The 22,248-nt window shown below is 43.4% G+C and overlaps 3 protein-coding genes and 2 long non-coding RNA genes across 7 annotated transcripts; 2 read left to right on the top strand and 3 right to left on the bottom strand.

The window, feature by feature from the left end:
- Positions 1–584: 584 nt before the first annotated feature.
- On the top strand, positions 585–2,502 carry LOC123257354. The gene is made up of 4 exons (XR_006507416.1): positions 585–1,445; positions 1,511–1,553; positions 1,796–1,986; positions 2,121–2,502. It is a non-coding gene; the product is annotated as an uncharacterized LOC123257354 (long non-coding RNA).
- An 878-nt stretch (positions 2,503–3,380) lies between these two features.
- Positions 3,381–9,469, bottom strand: LOC6497084 (brefeldin A-inhibited guanine nucleotide-exchange protein 1). Its single transcript, XM_001962754.4, has 3 exons — positions 8,306–9,469; positions 4,086–8,122; positions 3,381–4,027 (listed from the first exon to the last, which is right to left on the bottom strand). Exons 1-3 carry the CDS (start codon positions 9,099–9,101, stop codon positions 3,890–3,892), a joined length of 4,971 nt encoding a protein of 1,656 aa, XP_001962790.1. The 5' UTR covers positions 9,102–9,469; the 3' UTR covers positions 3,381–3,889.
- A 244-nt stretch (positions 9,470–9,713) lies between these two features.
- LOC6497083 (E3 SUMO-protein ligase ZBED1) lies at positions 9,714–12,508 on the bottom strand. Of its 2 annotated transcripts, none has more exons than XM_032455282.2 (3): positions 12,099–12,508; positions 11,864–12,038; positions 9,714–11,808 (listed from the first exon to the last, which is right to left on the bottom strand). In XM_032455282.2, the coding sequence occupies exons 2-3, from the start codon at positions 11,998–12,000 to the stop codon at positions 9,951–9,953; spliced, it is 1,995 nt and encodes a 664-aa protein (XP_032311173.1). In that variant the 5' UTR covers positions 12,001–12,038; positions 12,099–12,508; the 3' UTR covers positions 9,714–9,950. The 2 variants fall into 2 exon arrangements, with proteins under 2 accessions (XP_032311173.1, XP_001962791.1); XM_001962755.4 differs by having other exon boundaries at positions 11,864–12,018.
- Positions 12,509–14,310: 1,802 nt separating this feature from the next.
- On the bottom strand, positions 14,311–21,406 carry LOC6497082 (phospholipid-transporting ATPase ABCA3). Of its 2 annotated transcripts, none has more exons than XM_001962756.4 (15): positions 20,972–21,406; positions 20,716–20,839; positions 20,456–20,659; positions 19,917–20,387; positions 19,705–19,857; positions 19,464–19,642; positions 19,176–19,392; positions 18,816–19,116; positions 18,442–18,754; positions 17,489–17,640; positions 17,241–17,427; positions 16,917–17,154; positions 16,243–16,857; positions 15,168–16,179; positions 14,311–15,112 (listed from the first exon to the last, which is right to left on the bottom strand). In XM_001962756.4, the coding sequence occupies exons 1-15, from the start codon at positions 21,152–21,154 to the stop codon at positions 14,665–14,667; spliced, it is 4,797 nt and encodes a 1,598-aa protein (XP_001962792.1). In that variant the 5' UTR covers positions 21,155–21,406; the 3' UTR covers positions 14,311–14,664. The 2 variants fall into 2 exon arrangements, with proteins under 2 accessions (XP_001962792.1, XP_032310895.1); XM_032455004.2 differs by having other exon boundaries at positions 20,716–20,811; positions 20,972–21,098.
- Positions 21,407–21,470: 64 nt separating this feature from the next.
- Positions 21,471–22,247, top strand: LOC116655996. Its single transcript, XR_004311022.2, has 2 exons — positions 21,471–21,825; positions 21,958–22,247. It is a non-coding gene; the product is annotated as an uncharacterized LOC116655996 (long non-coding RNA).
- The last annotated feature ends 1 nt before the right edge of the window (position 22,248 follows it).

Raw genomic sequence — 22,248 nt, 5'->3', positions numbered from 1 at the left:
TGGGGCGGCTCAGGGGGACGGGCAAATAGTTGCGGCCCGGCTGCGGCGTCATTGGAGCCGTTGACAGTGCTACTGGGTTCAATAGTTTGCCGCCGTTCTCCAGCCAGCCAGCCAGCCAGCGAGCCGTACATGAGTGCGGTACTATGGGGCGAATACGTAATTAGTTCGCATTCGCTTTTCGCAGAGCGTCTAACACCAAAGTCTGTTTATTTTTGCACTACCTGGCCTGGGTTTGACCTTGACTCTACACCAAGTGCTGCCAGGCCGGGACTGAGTCGGTGGACAGAAAGAGGAAATGGAACTGAACTCGAGAGCGGAAAGTGTTAATCGATTATTGTTAAGCACGATCGATCAATTATAGGGATTTTCGACTAGATTCTAGATCATGAGAAGTTAAGAAGTTGCTTAGGATTTTTTTTATTTATTTAATATATATTATATTAAAATGTATATCCATAAAATGACATAATTTGATGTTCCACTGTGCATTTACTTTTCTAAATTGCTTCATACATGCCTTAATTTTATTTTTTTATTTCGGTTTTGTTGTCGAACTTTTGTGCATTGTTTTTGTTGCTGTTGACTTAAAGCGTGATCGCGATCGCGCGCTCGACAGCACATCCACATCTATATATTTTTACATCTATATGTATGTATATATATCTCAATATATGGTCCGGATGGGGAATGGGGGATGAGGGATGATACGCTAATCGTGGCACTTTTCTGGGGAGCTGCGCCCACAGAGAGCTTTCTCGCGGTTTGGGTTGGAAAAGCGGGTAAGCAGGTTGAGAAGGGCCAGAGGGATCCTCCGTCATATTCCCATCAACGCGCTGGTCATGTTATTCCATTAGTCCATTAGGCAATCCACAGTCACCAAGTAGCACGAAGCCACTTCAGCGAGTTAAGCTCAAAATTTGTCACTAATTTCAATTCTGCGACGCTTTTGTTTCACTTTTTTTCCCCCAAATGGACAATAGAATAAATTGGTTACATGGATCCACAAGCTAACACTATCCATTGTTGTGGATAGACTTTGTTTTTCTTTCCAAATCGCCCAATTTCGATCGTTATCTATTCGGTACTCGCCCCTCTACGGCCACCACTGCGTATGCGCAACCAATTTGGCGGGTGTTTGCGTTTGGATTAAATCTTATCGCACACTTTTCAACTCGGCTCGGCTTGTTTTTCAATTATCTGCATATTCTATTTACTTTACATTAATATGATTATTTTACAGAGGTCTATTCAGCCATATCCCCCCACTGGCCTACCTCACGTGCAGCTTATAGTCATTTGCTTCCGCCTTTTTTCATTCCGCTCGCCGTTTTGCAAAATGGCAAAATGGCAAAATGGAAATGGGAATGGAAATGAAAATGGGAATGTACAATATCTGGATAGAATTTGATTTAAGCTCCCGCGATGACAGCCCACTTCAAGGTCGGGTAATTATTGTTAATGGGAATTAACTGAACCCACGTGACTAATCAACTTTTTTTGACTGAATCAGGGAAGTCTTTAAAGGAAAAGAATAAAAAACCTACCACCACAAGGTAACAAAGAGAATAATTGAAATAAATCTTAGAAGGTTCTAAGTTTCTAAGAAATTAAATAAATTATAAATAAAACATTAATTTATATACTATTCTATATATAATTGCTTCTTTTTAAGAAAATATCCTATTCAAAATCATTATTTTTTAACGGATTTGTAGGATTTAAAATATTATTTATTAAAATAACCCAGAGCCACGTACATAGTTTGGATTTAATAACTTAAGATATTTTTTTACAGACTCGGATACGCTCTGCAAAAAAAAACATAAACAACTGTAGTTTCGCGAAAAAATTTAAATATTTACCCAAAAGTCGGGAGATTAGTATAATCTTGATAATCTGAATCTCAGGAAGTAACCGTTTCTATCACTACTGACGTACATATTTGCAACGAAAATATATTTTGGAGAGTTCAAGCAACTTTTCAAGGTAATTGGAACAGTTTTTGAACTCATTTGGTGGACACTATTTTGGGTTACCTAATAATGTGTCCTGATAACCGAAGCATAAAGGCTTTTTAAACATATAAGATTGTTTGTCTTTCTTTATTCTTTTATTGGTAGATGTTTATTTCTTTAGGTATTTCTGGACTGGTAACACGCGTGGCTAAGGATTTTCTTTTATTTTGTTTTGGAAGCACCTGTTTACCATTATAATTCCGGATTTATTGTGTGTATTATACGATAATAAAGTAAACTGACTGCGTGGCTTGTCAAAGATCTTGAACTCCGGTTTATGATTAGCTCAAGAGGGATTGGGTGAGATTTTGGGAACAGTCATAAGGTAAAGCTGTACGCCTGTTATAATTTATCTTGATAGAAAACATGTAGGTTCTATCAAAATTAATCCCTCAATTAGCACCTGATGTTGTGATTTTTCGCAAATCGAATCAGAAATCGAGAGCGTGATTAAGTTTCCACGAAAATTGACATATTAACAAGATTTATTAGCGTATGGCTAAGAATTTCCAACTCACACATTCAACACTGGAGCCAGGGGAGACTTCATTCCCTGCATTCTTCGCCATACAAAGCCCCATTGATTCCAGCCCGATCATCTCAGTTTCGGGCAGTTTGTAGTCTCTCCGTGTTAATCGAATTGTTTAACCAGCAAACAAACAAAGTGGCACGAAAAATATCACTCCATGTCATGTGGATAGTGGATACAAGTTTTGCACAAAGGCAAGGCCTCGAACTTCTCTTGGAATATTCCAATGATCACCTTTCTTTCACCTAAAAGTTTGGATAGATCTTACCCAAGTTACTTACTTAGAGGGCCCGAATCAGAAACCTCTTGATTAATATGAAAAATTAAAATATTTCTTTAAACATGTCACAGAATAAAGATTTAAAAATTAATATCCCTAGGTGTGATTTCTTTGCCAATTTTATTATTAATCAACAGCGCTCGTAAGGATACTCTATGAATAATATATAGCTCCACCAAAATAAATTTTTATTGTCCGAATTCAGCATAATGGCATAAAGCTCTTAACATCATTTCAATGAATTCGGCGCACATATCTGGGGTACAATAAAAATGCCATAAATCTGGGTCCCCAAAGACTAGCCAAGTGACACCAACAAAATGCGAACCACTTAATTTCCATCATTTTATTTTTAACAAGACGAAATGTTTCTCGAATTTAAATCAAACTTAAGAACGTGAGACAAGAAATATAAAAATGTTTATGTCTTTTTTATAGATTGGCAAATATCTATAGGAAAATGATCAGATCAGATCTGACAATGTACCTTGAACTTGATCCTAAAAAGCGACAAAAAGCAAAGACTTTTCATAAAACCAATAAATCATAGACTATATTTTTGTAATACATTAATATTGTATATTTGAAATATATTCATATAGGTATATTTTGATTTAAATTAACACTAGCAATATACAGGCTGCAAAATATGCTCGTTTAATCGGTATTTAGGCTACTCATTAACCGGTAAAAGGGAATTATTATGATGTGGTTACACCAGGGAAAACAAATCCAAATTCGTAACTGAGGGAAACTATACACACGCACACATTAAAGCCTTATATAGCATATACATAGTTATGTATATAAATATGTAGATAAAAACAACAACATTCTCCTTTAAACCTAATAAACATTACATTTCGACTATGTATTGTTTATAAATATAATAAAAATATATACTCGCTTGTAAGATTAAGTGCCAAACAAAACAACAAAGCCGAGGGAACCGAGGAGTGCTCATGGAACAATGATTTTGGGAGGGAGGGAGATTTGGGGACGATCGAACTATTAACATGGCCGAGTGAGTAGTCAGCTAGCCAGGTGGCTCTGTCTCCTCCTTGACTATTTAGCGCTCATAATATTAAATACTGGACCGATACGCATAAAGACACGCCTAAGGACACTTCGCAATTCGGGCTTGAGGTCAAAGCACATCATTTCGCAGAGCAGGCTATAGTAGTTGGATACGTGAGTGGCGAACTGAAATAGAGTTAATCATGCTAATTATTTGTGGTTAAATATTAAGTTCAAAGCTCACCCTTGCATCGGACATTTTAAGAAGACGCGTGAGGATGAGCAGTAGGAGCGACGTCCAGGCATCGCGATGTGCCTCGCTCTGCAGGCTTAGGTAGTAGCCCAGTGCCTCTTTGCACACTTGCACCAACTCCTTCTCGATTCCCGGCCAGTCGCTGCGTCGGTTCTCATCGCCATACATCTTGAAAAATATACGCAGGACACACGCAAGTGAGGACGTCTCCTGTTTCAGCAGATTGGGCTTCACCGACCCCTTGAATCCGGCTCGCCAGAGCAGGCTGCGCTGTTCTTGGTCGGCGTTGAAGCGTTTGGCAAAGCGGTGCGACTGCATCAGGCAGTCGGCCAGGGTCAGGAGCTGGCGTGTACGCAAATAACCGTACATGCCCTGTTCCTCGCGCTGGCAGTCAAGGAGCTGCGATTGCGAACCGTTCCTGCCCCCCGTGAGGTCGGCGGCCGCCTGTGCCAGTGTCTCCGCGTCTTCCTTGCGCGATGTGGCCGGAAAGAACACAATGTTGTCCACTGTCTGGATTAGCTCCAGCTGAACCACGCATCGAATATGCAGAGCCTCGAAGTGATTGTGCTCCTGGGGCTGGCTATTACTGGAATGTGCCTTTGGCCGCCAACTGAGCAGCTCCTGCGGCAGCGTAGCGTTGAAAATGTCCAGGATGCACTGACACGTCTTGTCCCATGTGGACTCATTGAACTTAAAGCCATTCGAAATGACCAAGTTTTCCAAGCAGTTCGTTCCAGATCGCGCCAACTGCTCGTTGCTCTGCTGGACACACCAGTGGAGCTGGGCGAACAGCTCCTCCAGCAACAGGTGACCCAGGACATCGAAGTATTGCGTGAAAACATCGATAATAGCGTACAAAGCATGATTGCATGTTGTCGTCATCCATTCGGACTTCTCGGTGACGTGTTCAGGTAGCTTCATGTTATCGAAGATACGGAAAATCACATTGAACAGGTCCTTCCACCAGTTGGGCTTGAAACTCTCCCCATAGGTCTTGACGATCTCAAATAGCACGGTCAGGGCACGAGTTCGGACGTCTAGCTTGCACCGGTTGACCACACAGGAGAGCGAGAAGAGCATGGGGAACCAGCCGCGTACCCACACCCGATCCTCCTCAGCCACCGAGGCGTCGTTCTCCATTCCGGCGTGCTCTGCAAATAGCTGTGGAGCCTCGTGGACGCACTGGGCGCAGGTGCGCACTAGCCGAATCGACTCCATGCTGGTGTCCGCAAAACGAGCGGTAGCAAACTCCGAGAGACACTTTACAGCATCCTGAAAGGAGTCCACCATGATGGCGAACTGCCGCTGATACAAATCGCCGATTATCTTGCCCGTGGTTTGAAAGGCGAGCTCCACGATTGGTTCTTCGTGGTCTCCCGCTGCCAGGTGGAAGATGCTGAAGATGTTCTTCCAGCCGGAACGAATGTTATGAGCCTGCGAGTTGACCATTTGGGCGATGCAACGAACCACCATGTCGCGAATGGCCGGTGAAGCGTTTTTCTTCATAATATGCTCGAAAGGTCGCAGAAAGTCCTTTTGAAATCGGAAATTACTGAACTCGCCCTTCTCCATGAACTTCATCGAAAGCTGACGCAGCGAGTCCAGAGCAAAGAATGCAATCTCCTCGTTGTTGTTACAGCCAACTGTGTTGAAGTGTTCGCCAAGGACCTGCCAGATGCGCGACCACTGCAGACGGATACGCTCCATATTGTAGTAACTTATCTCAACGATTTTCTGCAGCGAAAACATTCGCGGCTGTTGCTGCTGCAGTTCGTCCACCGACACATGACACAGGGCCTTTACAAAGTCCACTATGGCATCACCATCCAGTCGCATGGACCCGGTAAAGATGCGGTCCACGGCCACCACCACACTTTGGCTGCTCGTCTCACCAATGTGTTCCTTTACGCTGGGATTCAGCGAGTCCTTGAGAGTAGTCTGCGCCCCAGAGAGAAACTGCGGTCGCACGCCAGTGCCAATGAGCTGCGCCAGCTCCAACTGGCTGATGCACTTGACAATGTCCAGCCAACTACTGCCCAAGTAGTTGCCATCGGTGTGAGCCACCATGATCAGAGTTTTGATTGTATCGATATTCTTCGCCTTCATCTCGTTTATTGGTGAGTTGGCGTTGAGGAGCGTGAATCTGGCCAAGGCCTGTACGTAGGCATCTCTTTCCAGAGACATGTGGAAAATGCAAGCGATGCGGATAGCACAACGTATTCCGTCCAAGCAAAGCGTTGCAATCTCAGGGTCGTCGCAGTCCTGCAATCCCACCGAGAAGGCGGCAAGGAAAGGCGTCCAGGCCATCTTGAACATGGGACGCACGTGCTCCAGATGCTTGGCCGAGGTGAATGGCGACTTTACGTGCGATACCGACTGCATCAGGTTGGTGGCCGTCAGTGAAATGACCTCCATCTCCATGTTCCACAGTAGCTTACGCCGCTTCTCCGTGATGAATGCCTGCTTCCCAGTTGGCTTCGGCTGCAGCAGCCCGGAATTATTCTTCATTTTAATCTCGTGCTCAGCGATCTCGTCGTAGATGGAGGACAAGTACTCCTCGGGTAAGTCCGCCTTGCTGTCGCTGATGCCGCGGTTCATCTTAATATATTGCTCTTTGGTCATCTTGTGTTTCACCTGCGGCGAGTGGAGGTCCGTGGTCAACATGATGATGCTGAAGGCCAGCACGTAGACTGTGTCGGCGCTTTGGAATAATTGGTTTTGGGGATTGCACTCGCAATACCTGCTGGCAAACTTCTCCATCAGACGATCTATCTTTTGCGCCTCTCCTGGGAGCCGGAACTCCTCGAGCAGGATTCTTAAGGCGGCCACAACCTCTAACTGCCGAAAATCGAAGGCATCGATGTAGGCGCACATTACCTCCTTGGAATGTTCGTCGTTCTCTCCCAAGTAGTTTCCTATCACGGTCTTGTCCAGCCGTTCGTCCTCGTGAAGCCAGCGCGCGATGTCCTGACAGGTGGAGCCTAACAGTTGTTTTTCCTGCAGGAACTGCACACCCTTTTGCGGCTTGCGGTTAAATAGTTCGATTCCAGTTTCCATGACCTCTTTCCGCATTTTTCGCTCCTCCAGGGCCTCGGGCAAGTCCTGAAATTGCTCCTGATTCGAGTTTAAGCTGTGGCTGGAACCGCTGTGAGTTGTTTGGATGGTGGTATCTGGCTGATCGTGATCTGTTGCTGTGGGGGATTGAACTTGCAAGGCGGGAGCTGGCATGTTGGGGTTCACATATAGATCCTTGCTCCATTCCACCATGCACTTTAGAATGGATACGAGGCACTCCAAGCCACGAATGCGCATAGACTTTTCCTGAATGGGATTGGCGCCCAGTTCCAGGGCTTGGCGACCTTGGGCGATTTTCGAGAGATCGTTGACAAGCCTTTCAAAGAGGTTAGCCGCCGAGAAGTCGCAATCATAGTTAACGTAGATATCCACCACCGACTGGGCATCCGCGCATATCCGCGTAAGCGCCTGGATAACCATCCACTTGTGCTCGAAACTGCTCGAGTTGGCTTCCAAAATGTTAAGGAAGATTTCCTTGAAGAACACCTCAATCTGGCGCTTCAGATGCACCTTGAAGTTGGACAGCAGAGCTACGAATATCGACAGCGACAATTCGAACACTTCAGGTACCAGGCTCACTCCGTTGTTGGACAGTGCCACGCACAGATACTGCTTGATGGCCATAATGAACATCTCGTTGGATCGGAAGACCGGTCCAGCGTTCTGCAGGATCAGCAACAACAGGTGAAGCGATAGCACCTTGGAGCGCAGCTCGTGGGACTTGGGATCGGGATGGCCCTCCGGCAAAGGTTTCATCGACAACTTGCACAGCGCTCGAAACACGAGAAATGCGTCCTTTTGCAGAATGTGAGTAAACTTGGCGGTGACCACCGCATCGTTTTCACTGTGCAACTCCACACTGTCGTGGTCGGAATGTGAGGATTCATTTCCATTGGCCACAGGTTCGCCTTCTCCGCCAGACTCCACGTCCTTCATAGCCTCGTTGTAGGCGGCTGAAAAATAAATTGTCATTTTATTATTCTATTCATTATGATTATGAGCGTTCAGCAGGCGCGGCTGTTCATGCTGCACCTTATCAGGGTAATTACGGAGCTGACTCATACCACTTACAATGTGTTGAGAATTCTCCACAAACTACAATCATGCTCAGCCCCTTTTCGTTGATTACAACCCACCTGTTATGATCTCCGCAAGTAATTCAGAGGCGATGACTTCGTCGGCATCGGCAGACGTCTCGTCTGAACTACCTCCGCCCGTACTTCCGTTGCAGTCTTCCGAGTGAATGCTACCATTGATGGGATTGGGCGGTGGCGGCATTTCATACACCTGGTTTTCCATCCGGGCAAAGATCACATTTAGCATCTGAGTGAGGGTGGCGCGGGCGGTTGTCTGGTTGACCAGGTTCTTGCTGGACAAGTAGATGTCATAACAGGTGCGAACCGCCTGCAGCAGCGTGAACTCGTGGATCTCCACATGCTGCGAAGTGACCACCGTTAGCAAGGCCTTAATTATTTGCAGCTGAACGCCCTCGTCTGTCTGGGGACCACTAAAACACCCGTATATCGTAACCACAATGCGATCGATGAGCAAGTGCCCGGGATTCGCAGAATCTTGGATGGAGCCCGTCAGGTGCCCATAGGCGATCAACTTCTGCAGGCAGTCCAGGGCAGTGACCACAATTCGTGGCGAACGGCTCTTACACGCCAGCTCGAAAGGTAGGAAATAGGTCTCTGCATTAATAATGCTCGCCGCATCATTTTTGGGCAACGGAAGAGCGGCACAGGGCAGCTCATTGCCTTCGGCGATCTGGCCTGCACTAATTAGCTCTGCCTTGATCTGCTCTAGCGCCGAGTCGCAGGACTTTTTCAGCTGCGAGTGGTGGGAGCGCCGTATGTCCTTGTCGGCAAGGATCTTCTCAAGAGCACGCACGATGAACATTTCCTTGGTCTTCGTGGAGTTGGTGCTTAGCATATTGGGCGTCTGCCTCCAACGGTTGAATTCTGATTGCTCCTCCTTGGACACCTCTTCACTGGCCTTCTCTCCTCCGCTCCTATATTTTGACACCCCACTCCTCCCTTGAGCGGAAACGACAGCAACGAAACTTTCGCTGCTGCCTTTTGATAGTGGCTCTCCTCTGGCCTCGGCCCTTCCAGTGGCTGTCGTGTGGTAGACTTTTTGGACAAATTGTCAACTGGTTGACTCGTCGTGTTACTTTCGTGATGTGTACGATCGCATGTTGCAAATGTTTCACTTTTTCCACATTAAAATATGCTTCAAAATACAATGCGAAAAAACGTCATCAGCAGTGTGACAGCGGTCAGAAAAAATACCAAAAAATACCAGAACAGTGTTGTAAAGCGAGAAAATTGGTGACCGTTTATTTGTTTAATAAAATTTTAAAAAGAACCTTACACTTTAAAAATTTTAATTTAAGTGATCAAATCTGTGAACTCCAATTAATGGTTTTCGATTAATCTTTAGTAAAATTAAAAATTATGCTACTTTTTTTCTAATAAATCTTCTTTTGTTAATTATACTTAAACTTATAGTGCCTTTTTTAACTTTTATACGAAAGAAATAAAATTAATTTTAAATAAATGATCAAATTTCTTTATTGTAATCAAATTTCGCCTCAATCAATCGCCTTATACAACCTGTGAAGTTTCTTCTTTTTCGACATAAACAACGGCCAGGTGTACTGTTATTACATTAATAATTTCTTAAAGGGATTCGCATTATTCTTCTTTAAATACAATTCTACAGCGTCGTCATTAAATCCTTATACCAAAAATCCTTTTTTATAACTGTGGAGTTTGTTGCTTATAGTTTCCATTCATCCGTAGGAACATTAGACAAAAATATAACTTTATCCATAGCATTTTCCAACAGCTTTGAATTCTGCTCCACCTGGGAAAACCCTTCGGAAGTAAGGACTTGTATCGAGGGCATAGTCGTTGCGGGAATGTGAAGGTACTTTTGTGCCACAGCATATAGGGAGGGGTGGGCAGGAGCCAGCTCCTGCCACAGCTGCAGAGGATCAGCCCGCACCGAGCTAATTGGAGAGGAAAAATAACTAGATACCTCGTCCTCGTAAATGGGGATGACTGACTGTTTGTCACTCGGATTTTCTTGAGAAGTGCTGTTTTCCCCGAGAGAAAACTTATAATACGCCGACCAGATGTCGTAATGTTCACTAGAATCAAGTGGAACAAGCTCGCCTGTTTTCTTATTCCTTGGAATTAAGTCGTACAACTGTTTCATGTACTTGGCCACAAGAGCACTGTTCTGGAAGGGCATTTTTCGAAACCGGGGATCCAATAGGGTAGCCATAGCCAACTGTTTGTTTCTCTCGAGGAACTCGAAGTGCTCCTGCAGTCGCTGCACCGTGAATATGCGCAGATCCTGTATAATCTGGTGCACCTGAGTCTTCTCCTGCCTTAGTTCGTTAATTAGGGTGAGTGTGATTGGCAGAACCTGGCTAGCACTCGAAAAACTTGCTCGACACAGCTCTTTAATGGAACTAATCAATGGTCTTAGCCAATCCACTACCTCGTGAGCTAGCTCCTCTTCTTCAGAAGAAAGTGGTGGTTCCCAACTATTCGATTTGAGGAGTTTGTTTTTAAGGTACCCTTTTAACATTTGGTACAAACTAAGTGGTCGATCCATCGAGTCTGTGACGGGTTGCTGTCTCTTCATCGGGATTTGAGGCACCTTTTGCCGTTCTACATAACGACTCACCCTTTGGCACCATTCACATACTACGGGCCGCTGCATTACGGCCTCCAAAACGGAGATCATAAAGTTGCCAAAGCACGGCAAGTGGCGTTGGGCACTGAGAAAGGAGATCACCGCGTCCTCCAAAAGGGGAGACCTCATAGTAACGATACAGGTTATATTTGACTTTAAAATGTCGAACTTCTTGCACATTCTTTCGAAGCACTGTTTCACGTTTTTAGCGGTGAAGGTCTCTGGTAGTGCTTGGGCGGGAAGGTTTCGATTTATTCGGTTTCCCTGCTCTTGAAAATGGACCACCATTTCAAGCCAGCTTTTTTGGTTTTTTGTGGTTGCCACGGAACAACTGATACTAAGCGTGGGTAAAGAGGACAGTCGTTTGCGTAGCTTGGTCGTCTGCTTCTTGAACTCCTTGGAGATAACAGTCTGCAGTTCCAAAGGACTAGGTGGTTTGTAGATGGGACACAGCACGTTTATCAGGTGTTGGAATCCTTCTCCGCAGATTACATTTAATGGTTGGCGGTCGCGGCAAACGAAGAAGGCCATATGCCGATGAAAGGAATGGTTCTTGGACCTGCTGCTCGGTTTAGATTGCTTTCTGATTTCTTGGACAAACCCATCCTTATCCATATCTGAGATTTGGCATTGGTTACATTTATCAGCTTTTTCCACATTCTCCTTGGACTCAAACTCGATAATGTCTCCGGAGCAGGGGATTTCTTCTAGAGTGTCTGTTAAAGCTTCAGTTGATGCCCATTCGTTACCATCTGAGGCTATTTCCACCACTGACCCCGGCAGATATCGTTTCTCGTACTTGATTACAGCTTCTGTGTTCTCATCCTTGAATGTTTTTATCAATGATTGGCGGCCAAAGCCAGAAGGGCTATGTAAAAGCTTTCGTTTTAAGATGGCCCGAGCTATTATTGCCTGTTTATCGGCCATATTACTGAAAAGTAGAAGAATTCTATAAACAATTATAGGTTCAGTTCTAGGGCACTTACATCTGGGGATGGGTTTTCATGTGTTTTATCAGATTGGTGGTGCTGCCGCTGGTCTTGACTGTCTTCTCGCAAATCTGACACTGGGCTGTGTTTTGGTCCAGCTTGTCAAAGTACCTCCAAATCCGGCTACGAGCCATCTTCGAGAGGGCTATGAACTAGATAAGAATTCGCTTGTCTATATGTCAAAATGATTAAATATAGACTTATCATCTTAAGTCTAAATTTTTCCACTCACAGATTAAAATCCAAACTCTTTAACTTCTCGGTCTGGACAACAAATTGGGCTTCCAAGACGGCTTAGTGCAGTTTGACTAAAACAATTTTTTTTTAATAATTTAACTTTTATTTATAAACGCGTTAATAATAACTGCAATTTTTATCTAAACTTCAAAGATGTATTTTACAGAAATAATCGAAAGTTATTCTAATTTGGAGCCGCGATCATTACGATTAGGAAAGAAAAATGGCGAAATGAAAGTTTCTGATATTGGAAAGAATATTTTTAAGTAAAAATGTGATGAAAAGGAGTCGCGGCAGAAAATTTAAACTTCACATTTTAATAAACATTGCTAAAAAATAACGATCCTCTGTTGAGCTTGTTTTTCGAATTTGTTAGATGACTTGAATTGAATTTCCCCACTAACTAGTCCAACAATTTTTTGTTCCCATTTTTCCATATTTTTCGATGGACCCCCTTCAAAAGTAAGGAAAATCGAGGATTCCGAGGTAGTGGCCCTTGCCAATCGGGCCACGATCGATCGATCGATTCTCTTTAAATCTGCATCAAAATCTGGAAACAAAATTTTTTATCCCATTTTTCCATATTTTTCGATGGACCCCCTTCAAAAGTAAGGAAAATCAAGGATCCCGAGGTAGTGGCCCTTGCGAAAGCCATAACTTGGCCAATATCCATCCGATTCTTAAGCGGGATACCTTTAACGAATCGTCGATCAATTCTCTTTAAATCTGCATCAAAATCTGGAAGCAACATTTTTTATCCCATTTTTCCATATTTTTCGATGGACCCCCTTCAAAAGTAAGGAAAATCAAGGATCCAGAGGTAGTGGCCCTTGCGAAAGCCATAACTTGTCCAATATCCAATCGATTCTTAAGCGGGATACCTTTAACGAATCGTCGATCAATTCTCTTTAAATCTGCATCAAAATCTAGAAACAAAATTTTGTATCCCATTTTTCCATATTTTTCGATGGACCCCCTTCAAAAGTAAGGAAAATCAAGGATCCCAAGGTAGTGGCCCTTGCGAAAGCCATAACTTCGCCAATATCCATCCGATTCTTAAGCGGGATACCTTTAACGAATCGTCGATCAATTCTCTTTAACTCTGCATCAAAATCTGGAAGCAAAATTTTTTATCCCATTTTTCCATATTTTTCGATGGACCCCCTTCAAAAGTAAGGAAAATCAAGGATCCCGAAAAAGTGGCCCTTGCGAAAGCCATAACTTGGCCAATATCCATCCGATTCTTGAGCGGGATACCTTTAACGAATCGTGGATCGATTCTCTTTAAATCTGCATCAAAATCAGTAAGCAAAATTTTTTTATCCTTTTTTTTCCATATTTTCCGATGGACCCCCTTCAAAAGTAAGGAAAATAAAGGATCCCGAAAAAGTGGCCCTTGCGAAAGCCATAACTTGGCCAATATCCAATCGATTCTTAAGCGGGATACATTGAACGAATCGTGGATCGATTCTCTTTAAATCTGCATCAAAATCTGGAAACAAAATTTTTGATCCCATTTTTCCATATTTTTCGATGGACCCCCTTCAAAAGTAAGGAAAATCAAGGATCCCGAAAAAGTGGCCCTTGCGAAAGCCATAACTTGGCCAATATCCATCCGATTCTTGAGCGGGATACATTGAACGAATCGTGGATCGATTCCCTTTAAATCGGCATCAAAATCTGGAAACAAAATTTTTGATCCCATTTTTCCATATTTTTCGATGGACCCCCTTCAAAAGTAAGGAAAATCAAGGATCCCGAAAAAAGCGGCCCTTGCGAAAGCCATAACTTGGCCAATATCCATCCGATTCTTGAGCAGGATACCTTTAACGAATTGTGGGTCGATTCTCTTTAAATCTGCATCAAAATCTGGAAACAAAATTTTGGATCCCATTTTTCCATATTTTTCGATGGACCCCCTTCAAAAGTAAGGAAAATCAAGGATCCCGAAAAAGTGGCCCTTGCGAAAGCCATAACTTGGCCAATATCCATCCGATTCCTGCGGGATTTCCTGCGATTCCAGATCAAAATCTGGAAACAACATTTTTGATCGCATTTTTCGATATTTTTCGATGGACCCCCTTCAAAAGTAAGGAAAATCAAAGGTTCCGAGGTAGTGGCCCTTGCCAAGGCCATATCTAGGCCAATATCGCTGCAGAAGATGCATTAATGACTTTCCCAGATTTAATTACATTAAAAATAATATATTTTGAAAGAAACATTCTGTTTACATTTATTTATAATGTAAGCTATTTCTAGAAATTAGGAAATAATTAATAAATAGGTTCTTTTCACAATATATGCCGACAATGTCTTTGATATTAGTCTCTAAATTTATAAATTAAGTAGAAAATCATGCCGATATTTCTGAGCCCAAGTGCTCGCCGTCGTAAGAATAACTGATTCTCGTAATGGTTAGGAGATTCGTAGTTCATGTATATACTGTCCAAAAAATATGCTCGATGGAATTTTTACAGGGGAGATGTGAGGATGCCGGGAAAGTCTTCTCCGACAGCAATCTTGGGCTCAGTCTTTTCGATATGCAATCCCGCCATGCAATCTCATACGAAATTGGGGCCGTCTAGATTTTGTTGAACCGATGATTGATTTGAAGTTGATTGCGATTTGGATTGTTTCTCGAATTTTAGAAAAATATCCTCGAGCGTGCACTCGTTGACTGAATAATCTGCTACGATATGGCCCAACCGGTCGGTTAGGTTATCTTCGGTTATCTTGAACACATGCGACCACAGGACTATACTCTCCTGAGTACCCACAAAGTAAGTGAGAGTCCCTGCATGATCCTCTCGCAATTCCAGGCCCTCGAACTGATTGTTCAGTGTGCTCGTTATTATATTCACATTCTCGTCCGTTTCAGTGTCCTCCCGCATTTTCAGTTTAATGGTGAACCCACTTAATCGCTTTAAGGCGCATATGTTGTTTAAGCACTTGAACTTTCCATGAGCCATAATAGCCAGGCGGTTGCACAGCTCCTCGCACTCGTCCATGCTGGAAGATAAAAAGTATTAAAATCGTATATTTCACAAACTATTATAGGCCATACCTATGCGATGTGAGTACCACGGTTCGCTCTTGGTTCTGGAAGTCCTTAATGCACTGCCACAAGAACCGTCTGGATATTGGATCCACGCCAGTGGTAGGTTCGTCGAGCAGCACTAGTGTCGGTGCCCCGATCATCGCCATGGCAGCCAGCAGCTTGCGCTTCGTTCCGCCCGAGTAGTGGCGCACCTGCACTTGCTGGTACTTGGTTAGATGCATTTTCTCCAGCCAGAACTTTACGTTCTCTGTTGCGCTGTTTGGACCCTCGCTGGCACTACTCAAGCCCCTAAGCAGAGCCATGTAGTGGAGACACTGCTCGGCTGTCATAAACTTGTTCAGGGCATCATATTGGGGACAGTATCCGAAGCGTTGTCGGTATCCCACTTCATCCTTTAGAATATCGATGCCATCGATGCGAATGCTGCCGTCGTCAATGGCCAGATTGGCGGCGATCATTTGGAATGTACTTGTTTTTCCAGCTCCATTCACGCCAAGCAGACCAAAGCACTCTCCCCGGTTCGTCGCAAAACTCAATCCATTCACTGCCAATACTTGGTTGTAGCTTTTTCGCAGATTGCTTACAATCAGCGGGTAGTCCTGCGTTGACTCCTTCATGAGGACCTTTACACGCTCCTCCTCCCTAGCACAATCGTCCATTTCCGTAGGTGGAGTACTGGGACTGATGCTGGTGCGTTTGTTTTTATTTGCGTTGTACAGGCAACCGGTTCGCCAACTCGTCAGATGCTGAGTGAGAGAACGGCGGAGATACTTGTGTTCTAGCACAATTGTAAATAGCGCCATAACCAGGACACATACAACTACAGCATACACAAAGAAGAGGTCTTCAGAGATTAGGGGCTGAGCCAGTCCGGCCCGTCGACGGGTAATAAAGTTCTCATTGATGATGCGCAACTGGTGGTTCAAATTAAAGTCCGGCAGGAAACACAGGAAAGCAATCTTGGTCTCGTGCAGTTTCATGGCGGCTGCATTGCTGGACGTGATCAGCGGAACTATCGCTATAAAAAAAATTAAGAAAATATGAATACTTGGATATAATAAGTTTGGATATAAACCAGTACCTGACACAATCAGCATAAGGAGTAGGTAGGTGGATATCGTCGAAATAGATTTAAAGTTATTCCCCAACGAGTACAGAATCGGTAGGTAACTACAGCCATAGAAGAAGATACTCATCACGATCACTCGCAACTCCGGCGTCGAGTAAAGCTCCGGTGGCATCAACAGTTGCTGCAGAAGCATTAGAATAGAACAAACAAATGTCAGGACCAACACGTCGAAGGCAAATGTGGAAAACCAGAACGTGAAGCGCGACATTGTCTGGAGCTGGCGAAATCCATTAGCGTACTCGCGGAAAGGCAGGGAGATGAAATAGAACATGAAGAAAAACATGCCCACCGATACGATCACTGCGTAATATTCCAGCCGAGTGGGACTCACTTCGCTGACGAATCGTCGAATTGGCACGTAAGTTGTATCGATGTCGGACTCTGGACGGCTGAGTTTCAGCATGCTGGAGTCCACCAGATTAAGAAGATCCACGGAGCTGTGATAGCGATTTCCAGAAAAGAAAATCTCTAACGCCGGGCTGTCCTCGGTACTGCGGTCCATGTCTATGATGCCCACTACATTTTGCAGGAAATCCGCGAGGTTCTCACGTTGCAAATCAAGACTCTCTGAAATATAAAAACAAAGATGAAATAATTTAAATAAATAAATAAAAATCCACACCCACCGTTTTTCACATCGTTGTTTCCCCGTGTCTCCATTGTTTTCGCCATCAATCCATTTAGCTCGATCTGTCGGCGTATTTGCTGCTCCACATCGGGATAGTACAGTTTCGGATTATGAATATAGACGATACCGCTCTGCATCTGGCTGAGCTTCAGCGGCAGCGACTCTTCGTACTCCACCACAGACATGGCGTGCATGGTAAACAGAGCGCCTAGATCGCAAACCACCGGAATGCTCAACTAGTTGTGGGAAAACCCGGAAAAGGGTGGGTAATGAGATAATAATATTGGTCTACCTTATCGCTTATATAGAGTGCGGTTCTTACCATTATCAACGAGTACAGCCATTCATTTCTGAGGAAAGTCCACTTTTTGTAAAATACTGCCAGCCAAAGTTGCCACAAGCTAGGCGCTATATGCTGACTGGGTAGGCGCTTGTAGGGTGCAGACAACAAAGGGGCATCGGTCCTAGAGCCATCCGGCGTGTCCACCTGATCCTGTTCCCCAGCACATCTGCCAATTCGATTATAGTCTAGATTATTCAAGAAATAAAGTATTTGCGACTGGATCTCACTTTAAGAAAACATCTTCCAAGGAGGTGTCTGTCATAGAGATGGTGCTTATGCCCAAAGAAGTGGCTTTCATTTCCAGCTTGTGTAACATCTCATGGAAGGTACTCTTATAGGCATACGGCAAACATACATACACAGTTGGCTTCACCACATTCTATAGCAAATGGATGTAAATGTTTCATTATTAAGGGGGCAGGATGGTTTGAGACTTCAAAAAAATTTTTTTTTCAGAAATTTTTTATATAATAGAACATTATCTTAGGAATATCCTGTGAAAGTTTCATGTCGATCGGACTAAAACTTGCTGAGATACCGATTTTCTAGTTTTTTTCTCTCCATATACTTTCCATTGCTTTTAAAACTTTAGACGTGTTTTTCTCAAAACAACTTTTTCAAGTCGGTGCGTAACGTAACTCAAAAAGTAATGCTCGGATCTTAATAAAATTTTGTACACATCTTTAATACAATGAATACTTGCGGATGAACGAACGCTTTTTTTTTTTTTTAATTTTTTTTTACTTTTTTTAGGGGCAAAAATGGGCGGATTTTTATGTAAAAATGGCACTTTTGACTTTGAAACCGCGCCAAAAATCCAAAATTGCATATTTTTCAAAATGGTTTCGTTCATCCGCACAAAAAACAAATATTTTAAGTAAATCAATTCAATTTTTTGATTTTAGATAACACTGTAAGGCCAGACTTTACGCACCGCAAGAGACCAATTTTTTGAAACGACTCCGGCCGACTGCCGTCACGGAATAAATAATAATTATTTCCTAATAAAAAATATTCTTAAATACTCTACAAATATAGCCATTTATCGTGTAAAAAAATTGGATCATTTCGTTCACTCAGAAATGAGAAAAAAAATCGCAAAAATGTGCTTTTTTTCAGCCCCTGAAACCATCCTGCCCCCTTAAGTTCGATTAGAACATAAACCCTTGTAATATCTCACCAGCACTCGAGCAGTTGGTACGTAGGAGTGGATCAACTGCATAATTTCGTTTTCGCGGAACGTAAAGTCGTTTACTTCGAGTTTCAAACGGTAACCGATATCTGATCTGCGCTTTAGCTCCAAGGGCGCGCCAGAGCACTGTAGCCTACCGTTGGCCAGGATGCAGATGGTATCTCCCAGAACCTCGGCCTCTTCCATGTAGTGCGTTGTCACCAAAATGGCCTTCTCCTTGCGCAGAAGAAGCAGGATGTCCCACAGATCGCGCCGCGAGTTAATATCAAGACCGGATGACGGTTCATCAAGAATAACAATTCTTAAAACGGAAGCCGCATTAAAATTTGCAACGATTGTAAACGATTAAAAAAAGAACGTACTTTGTGTTTCCGGCGATGGCTATTCCCAGCGATAAGCGTCGCTTCATGCCCCCCGACAAATTTCGACCAAACTCGTCTCGTTTACCGCCCAAGCCGAGTTTGATTAGCTTGGTATCTGCCCATTCGCTGGCCTCTCGGCGACTTGCTCCGCGAAGTTGGGCAAAGAACTCGAGGTGCTGGTGACAGGTCATGTAACTCATGAACACACTATGCTGCGGACAGAAGCCAATAAGGTGGCGATAAGAAGCCACATCCCGTTCACTGCACACGATTATTTTTCCCGAGTCCTTCGGCACCAGTCCTGAAAATAAAATGCAAATTGTAGTTTATTATAAAAAATTTTCATGCTTCAAATTATACCCATTATCATGTTCATCATCGTGGTTTTGCCAGCGCCATTGTGCCCGAGCAGAACAGTAATCTCCTTGTTGTTGATTGTCATGTTCAAGTTATCCGAAATAATTGTTTCGCGGTTTCCAGTTCTGAACTTTTTGCACAACTCGGTGATTATGATAGCCTGGGCCCCCCGAGGAGCGGTAGTATACTCATTGCGTTGTCGTTTTTGGTATGTCTTAGGCTGGAAGTGTGAAAATTAGGCATTATTTCTAAGCATAACTACTAAAGCTATGATAATATTTTTGTAGTTACATCTAAGAAAAAGAAAAATGGACGCTTTAGTCCTCCAGGTCCAGGAAACACACAACCAAGATAGTTGTAGAGCACGGCATACATTATAGATTGGAAAATAAGAACGCAATAAATCCAAAACATGCGACTCGATCCATATTTTATTTCACGGAATAGCTCCGCCCCAGCAAATTGGCGATCTGAAATATAAACAATTCTTTTCATAAGAAAAGTGAAATATGAAATACATTCTGCCCCTTACGTTTGTTGGAGAACGTCTGGAACACATCCAATCCTTCAAGAAACGCATTCGTGCTGAACATGACGTAGGCCACCGAGGAGGCCCAACTTTGAACAAAACTAAAGACATATGGAATGATCAGCAGGACTAGGCCTCCAATTTTCGCGTAAAAGACTGCAAAATAAATTTCGATTTATGAAGGAAACATAAGGTATTCCGAAATAATTGCTTACCTGAATGAAAGCAAACAGATATGAGGTATGCATACGACATGGTAGCCAATATGTACAGCAAATAAAGTATGGCTACATACGCAAAACAGATCTGATTGAGCGCCTGGTAAAAATACGCCAAAATCAAAACAATCAGCAAAAATGTGGCGTAGAAAACAAAACGAATGAGGAAAAAGGTTAGGCCATTAAGGAAACTCATGGGCGTAACCAGGTTGAGGAACTCCTTTAGGCCGTTCTGTTTCTCCTCCACAAAGGGCACAACAAAGGTGCTCAGCAGAACCACACTAAAGATGATGCTGCACAGAGTACCAAAGTAGATTAGTCGATGGCTGTCCATGCTAACAACCTCCAGGTTGGGCATAGAGCTCACCCAAACCTCATAATTGGTTGCCAAATTCTGATATTTAAAGTATTGTTTGTCCAGTATATTTTGCAAGGTCAAGAAACCAGCCCGTATATAATCGTCATCATCTGGATGGGGGAACAAAGATGGGTGTGGTTGAATGGCAAACAATGAAGAGAGGAACTGCAGGACTCACCTTTTTGGTGATTGATCTCCACATCGTTTACGAAGCGCTTCTTGGGCGACAAACGCATATGACTCGCACTTAGGCTGTAACTGAAGTTTCCACCAACGGAGCCGGGACTGGGCAAATTGTTAAAGTTAATCGCAAAGCAGCTACCCCGGCACTGTAGCTCCAGTTCCATTTGCATATCCTCACTGTTGCCATATGCTCGGTAATCTGATGGGAATAGATAACATTATCAAGGGAATTAGCTTACTAAGAAATTTACTTACGTTCCTGGGCAATCCCCAGGTCCTGCCGCACCAGGTCCAACAACGTCTCCACATCCTGTGTTTTGGGGGCATAGTATATGTAGTCTTCGTCGTTGGCTGGGAAATACAATTGTTTAAGCGCCAGCTACAGGGAAGACGCAATATTATTAGGTGCTAACCGGGGTCATGCGGTCTTTATACAACAGCCTTTTTGTGTAACATTACTGTGCGCTACAAACGAACAAAGTACAAATAGAGATAGCTGCTGCCTACTTACTTCATTCTTCGATTCGAACTCTTCCAACTGGTACCTCGCTGGCTGAAAGGTCCAGTGCAAGTAGCCCCACAACAATCCGCCGCATCCGATCAGGATGCAGCTTAGCGGTATAATATTGCATCTCAAGTATAAAAGGTTCTTTCGCAGGAAAACAATGAACAATGGACTCCAGCTGCAACCCATAGTAGATGTTCGGCGGCTACTTTCTCCACTGAGTATTGTTGCTTCTCAGCACCTTTTCTCTTTTTTTTTTGACCAAGCGTACCCTTCAAAATTGGTGATGGCCGAATGTTTGGGAAAAATTCATCAAATCCAACGTAGCAACCGCCCATTAAGTTCCCCTCCTTTTAGGGGAGGCCGATGCATATATATTGTGGGGAGATTGTAAAATTACGAATCAACAATGGAGGGTGGGGAGGTGTGGTGGTGGTATATGTCTAGAGGTGGAGAAACATCGATGAAAACATCGATGCATCGATGTTTTAAAATTTTCTAGAAACATCGATGTTTTTTCGCCACAATCGATGTTTTTGTCACATCACAAATTTTTTTTTTTTATTGATCCCCGCTTCAAAAAAGACAGGTTTGAATCACCCTACAATGCTGAGCAAGCGGCTAAAGCTTTGGAGCAGGAACTCCATAGTATAATCTAGAAATCTCCAATGGAAAAATCAACACCGCCGATGGAGCCTACACCACCAGTTGAACACGGCCCCTCCAAGGCTTTTTCATTCCTTGATTCTAAATTAAAAGCGAAGATAAATTCACCGCGAGCCGACGCTGTGATCCTACTAAGACAACATCTCGAAACCCAAAACGTGCCGGAAACATGCGACCCACTAAAATATTGGAAGGTGAATCACTGTGGACGGAAGTCCACGAGGTGACGACCTGCATGCCTAGGCGTGCGCGAGGAAACTCTATATATAGCCGAAGTTTTGATTAAGTTAATATCACAAATTTTAAAGTATTCTTTTTTGTTATAGACAAGAGCAGACATATACGAATCGCTGCAACAGGTTGCACTTAAATACTTCTGTGTACCAGGAACATCCTGTGTGTCCGAAAGGAGCTTCAGCAAAGCTGGACAGATAGTGTCGGATCGGCGCACTAGGCTCAAGCCTGGTGTAGTGGACAAGTTAATGTTTATTAAAAAAAATTAAGATATTTTTTCTTAATTAATCGTACCAAAATGTGAATATGATGATCTCTTAGGATTCGGATGATCTTTTTTTTTTATTTAATTGCGAATAAAGCCTTTGTTTCTTTGTTGTAAT

Source organism: Drosophila ananassae, chromosome 3R (genome assembly GCF_017639315.1).
Source record: "Drosophila ananassae strain 14024-0371.13 chromosome 3R, ASM1763931v2, whole genome shotgun sequence".
NCBI classification, from domain to species: Eukaryota; Metazoa; Arthropoda; class Insecta; order Diptera; family Drosophilidae; genus Drosophila; species Drosophila ananassae.
Note: the sequence above shows the minus strand (reverse complement) of the source record. Positions and strands in the feature narration are given on the sequence as shown.

Excerpts from the sequence above, each read along its gene's own strand:
- LOC6497082 (XM_001962756.4), bottom strand. The coding sequence starts at position 21,154 with ATGGGTTGCAGCTGGAGTCCATTGTTCATTGTTTTCCTGCGAAAGAAC. Across the intron at positions 20,840-20,971 it reads AGTTCGAATCGAAGAATGAA|CTGGCGCTTAAACAATTGTA; the intron begins GTAAGTAGGCAG and ends TCTTCCCTGTAG. Across the intron at positions 19,393-19,463 it reads CATTTTTCTTTTTCTTAGAT|CCTAAGACATACCAAAAACG; the intron begins GTAACTACAAAA and ends TCACACTTCCAG.
- LOC6497084 (XM_001962754.4), bottom strand. The coding sequence starts at position 9,101 with ATGCTAAGCACCAACTCCACGAAGACCAAGGAAATGTTCATCGTGCGT. Across the intron at positions 8,123-8,305 it reads ACTTGCGGAGATCATAACAG|CCGCCTACAACGAGGCTATG; the intron begins GTGGGTTGTAAT and ends TTTATTTTTCAG. Across the intron at positions 4,028-4,085 it reads TTAAAATGTCCGATGCAAGG|TTCGCCACTCACGTATCCAA; the intron begins GTGAGCTTTGAA and ends ACTCTATTTCAG.
- LOC6497083 (XM_032455282.2), bottom strand. The coding sequence starts at position 12,000 with ATGGCTCGTAGCCGGATTTGGAGGTACTTTGACAAGCTGGACCAAAAC. Across the intron at positions 11,809-11,863 it reads ATGAAAACCCATCCCCAGAT|TAATATGGCCGATAAACAGG; the intron begins GTAAGTGCCCTA and ends TCTACTTTTCAG.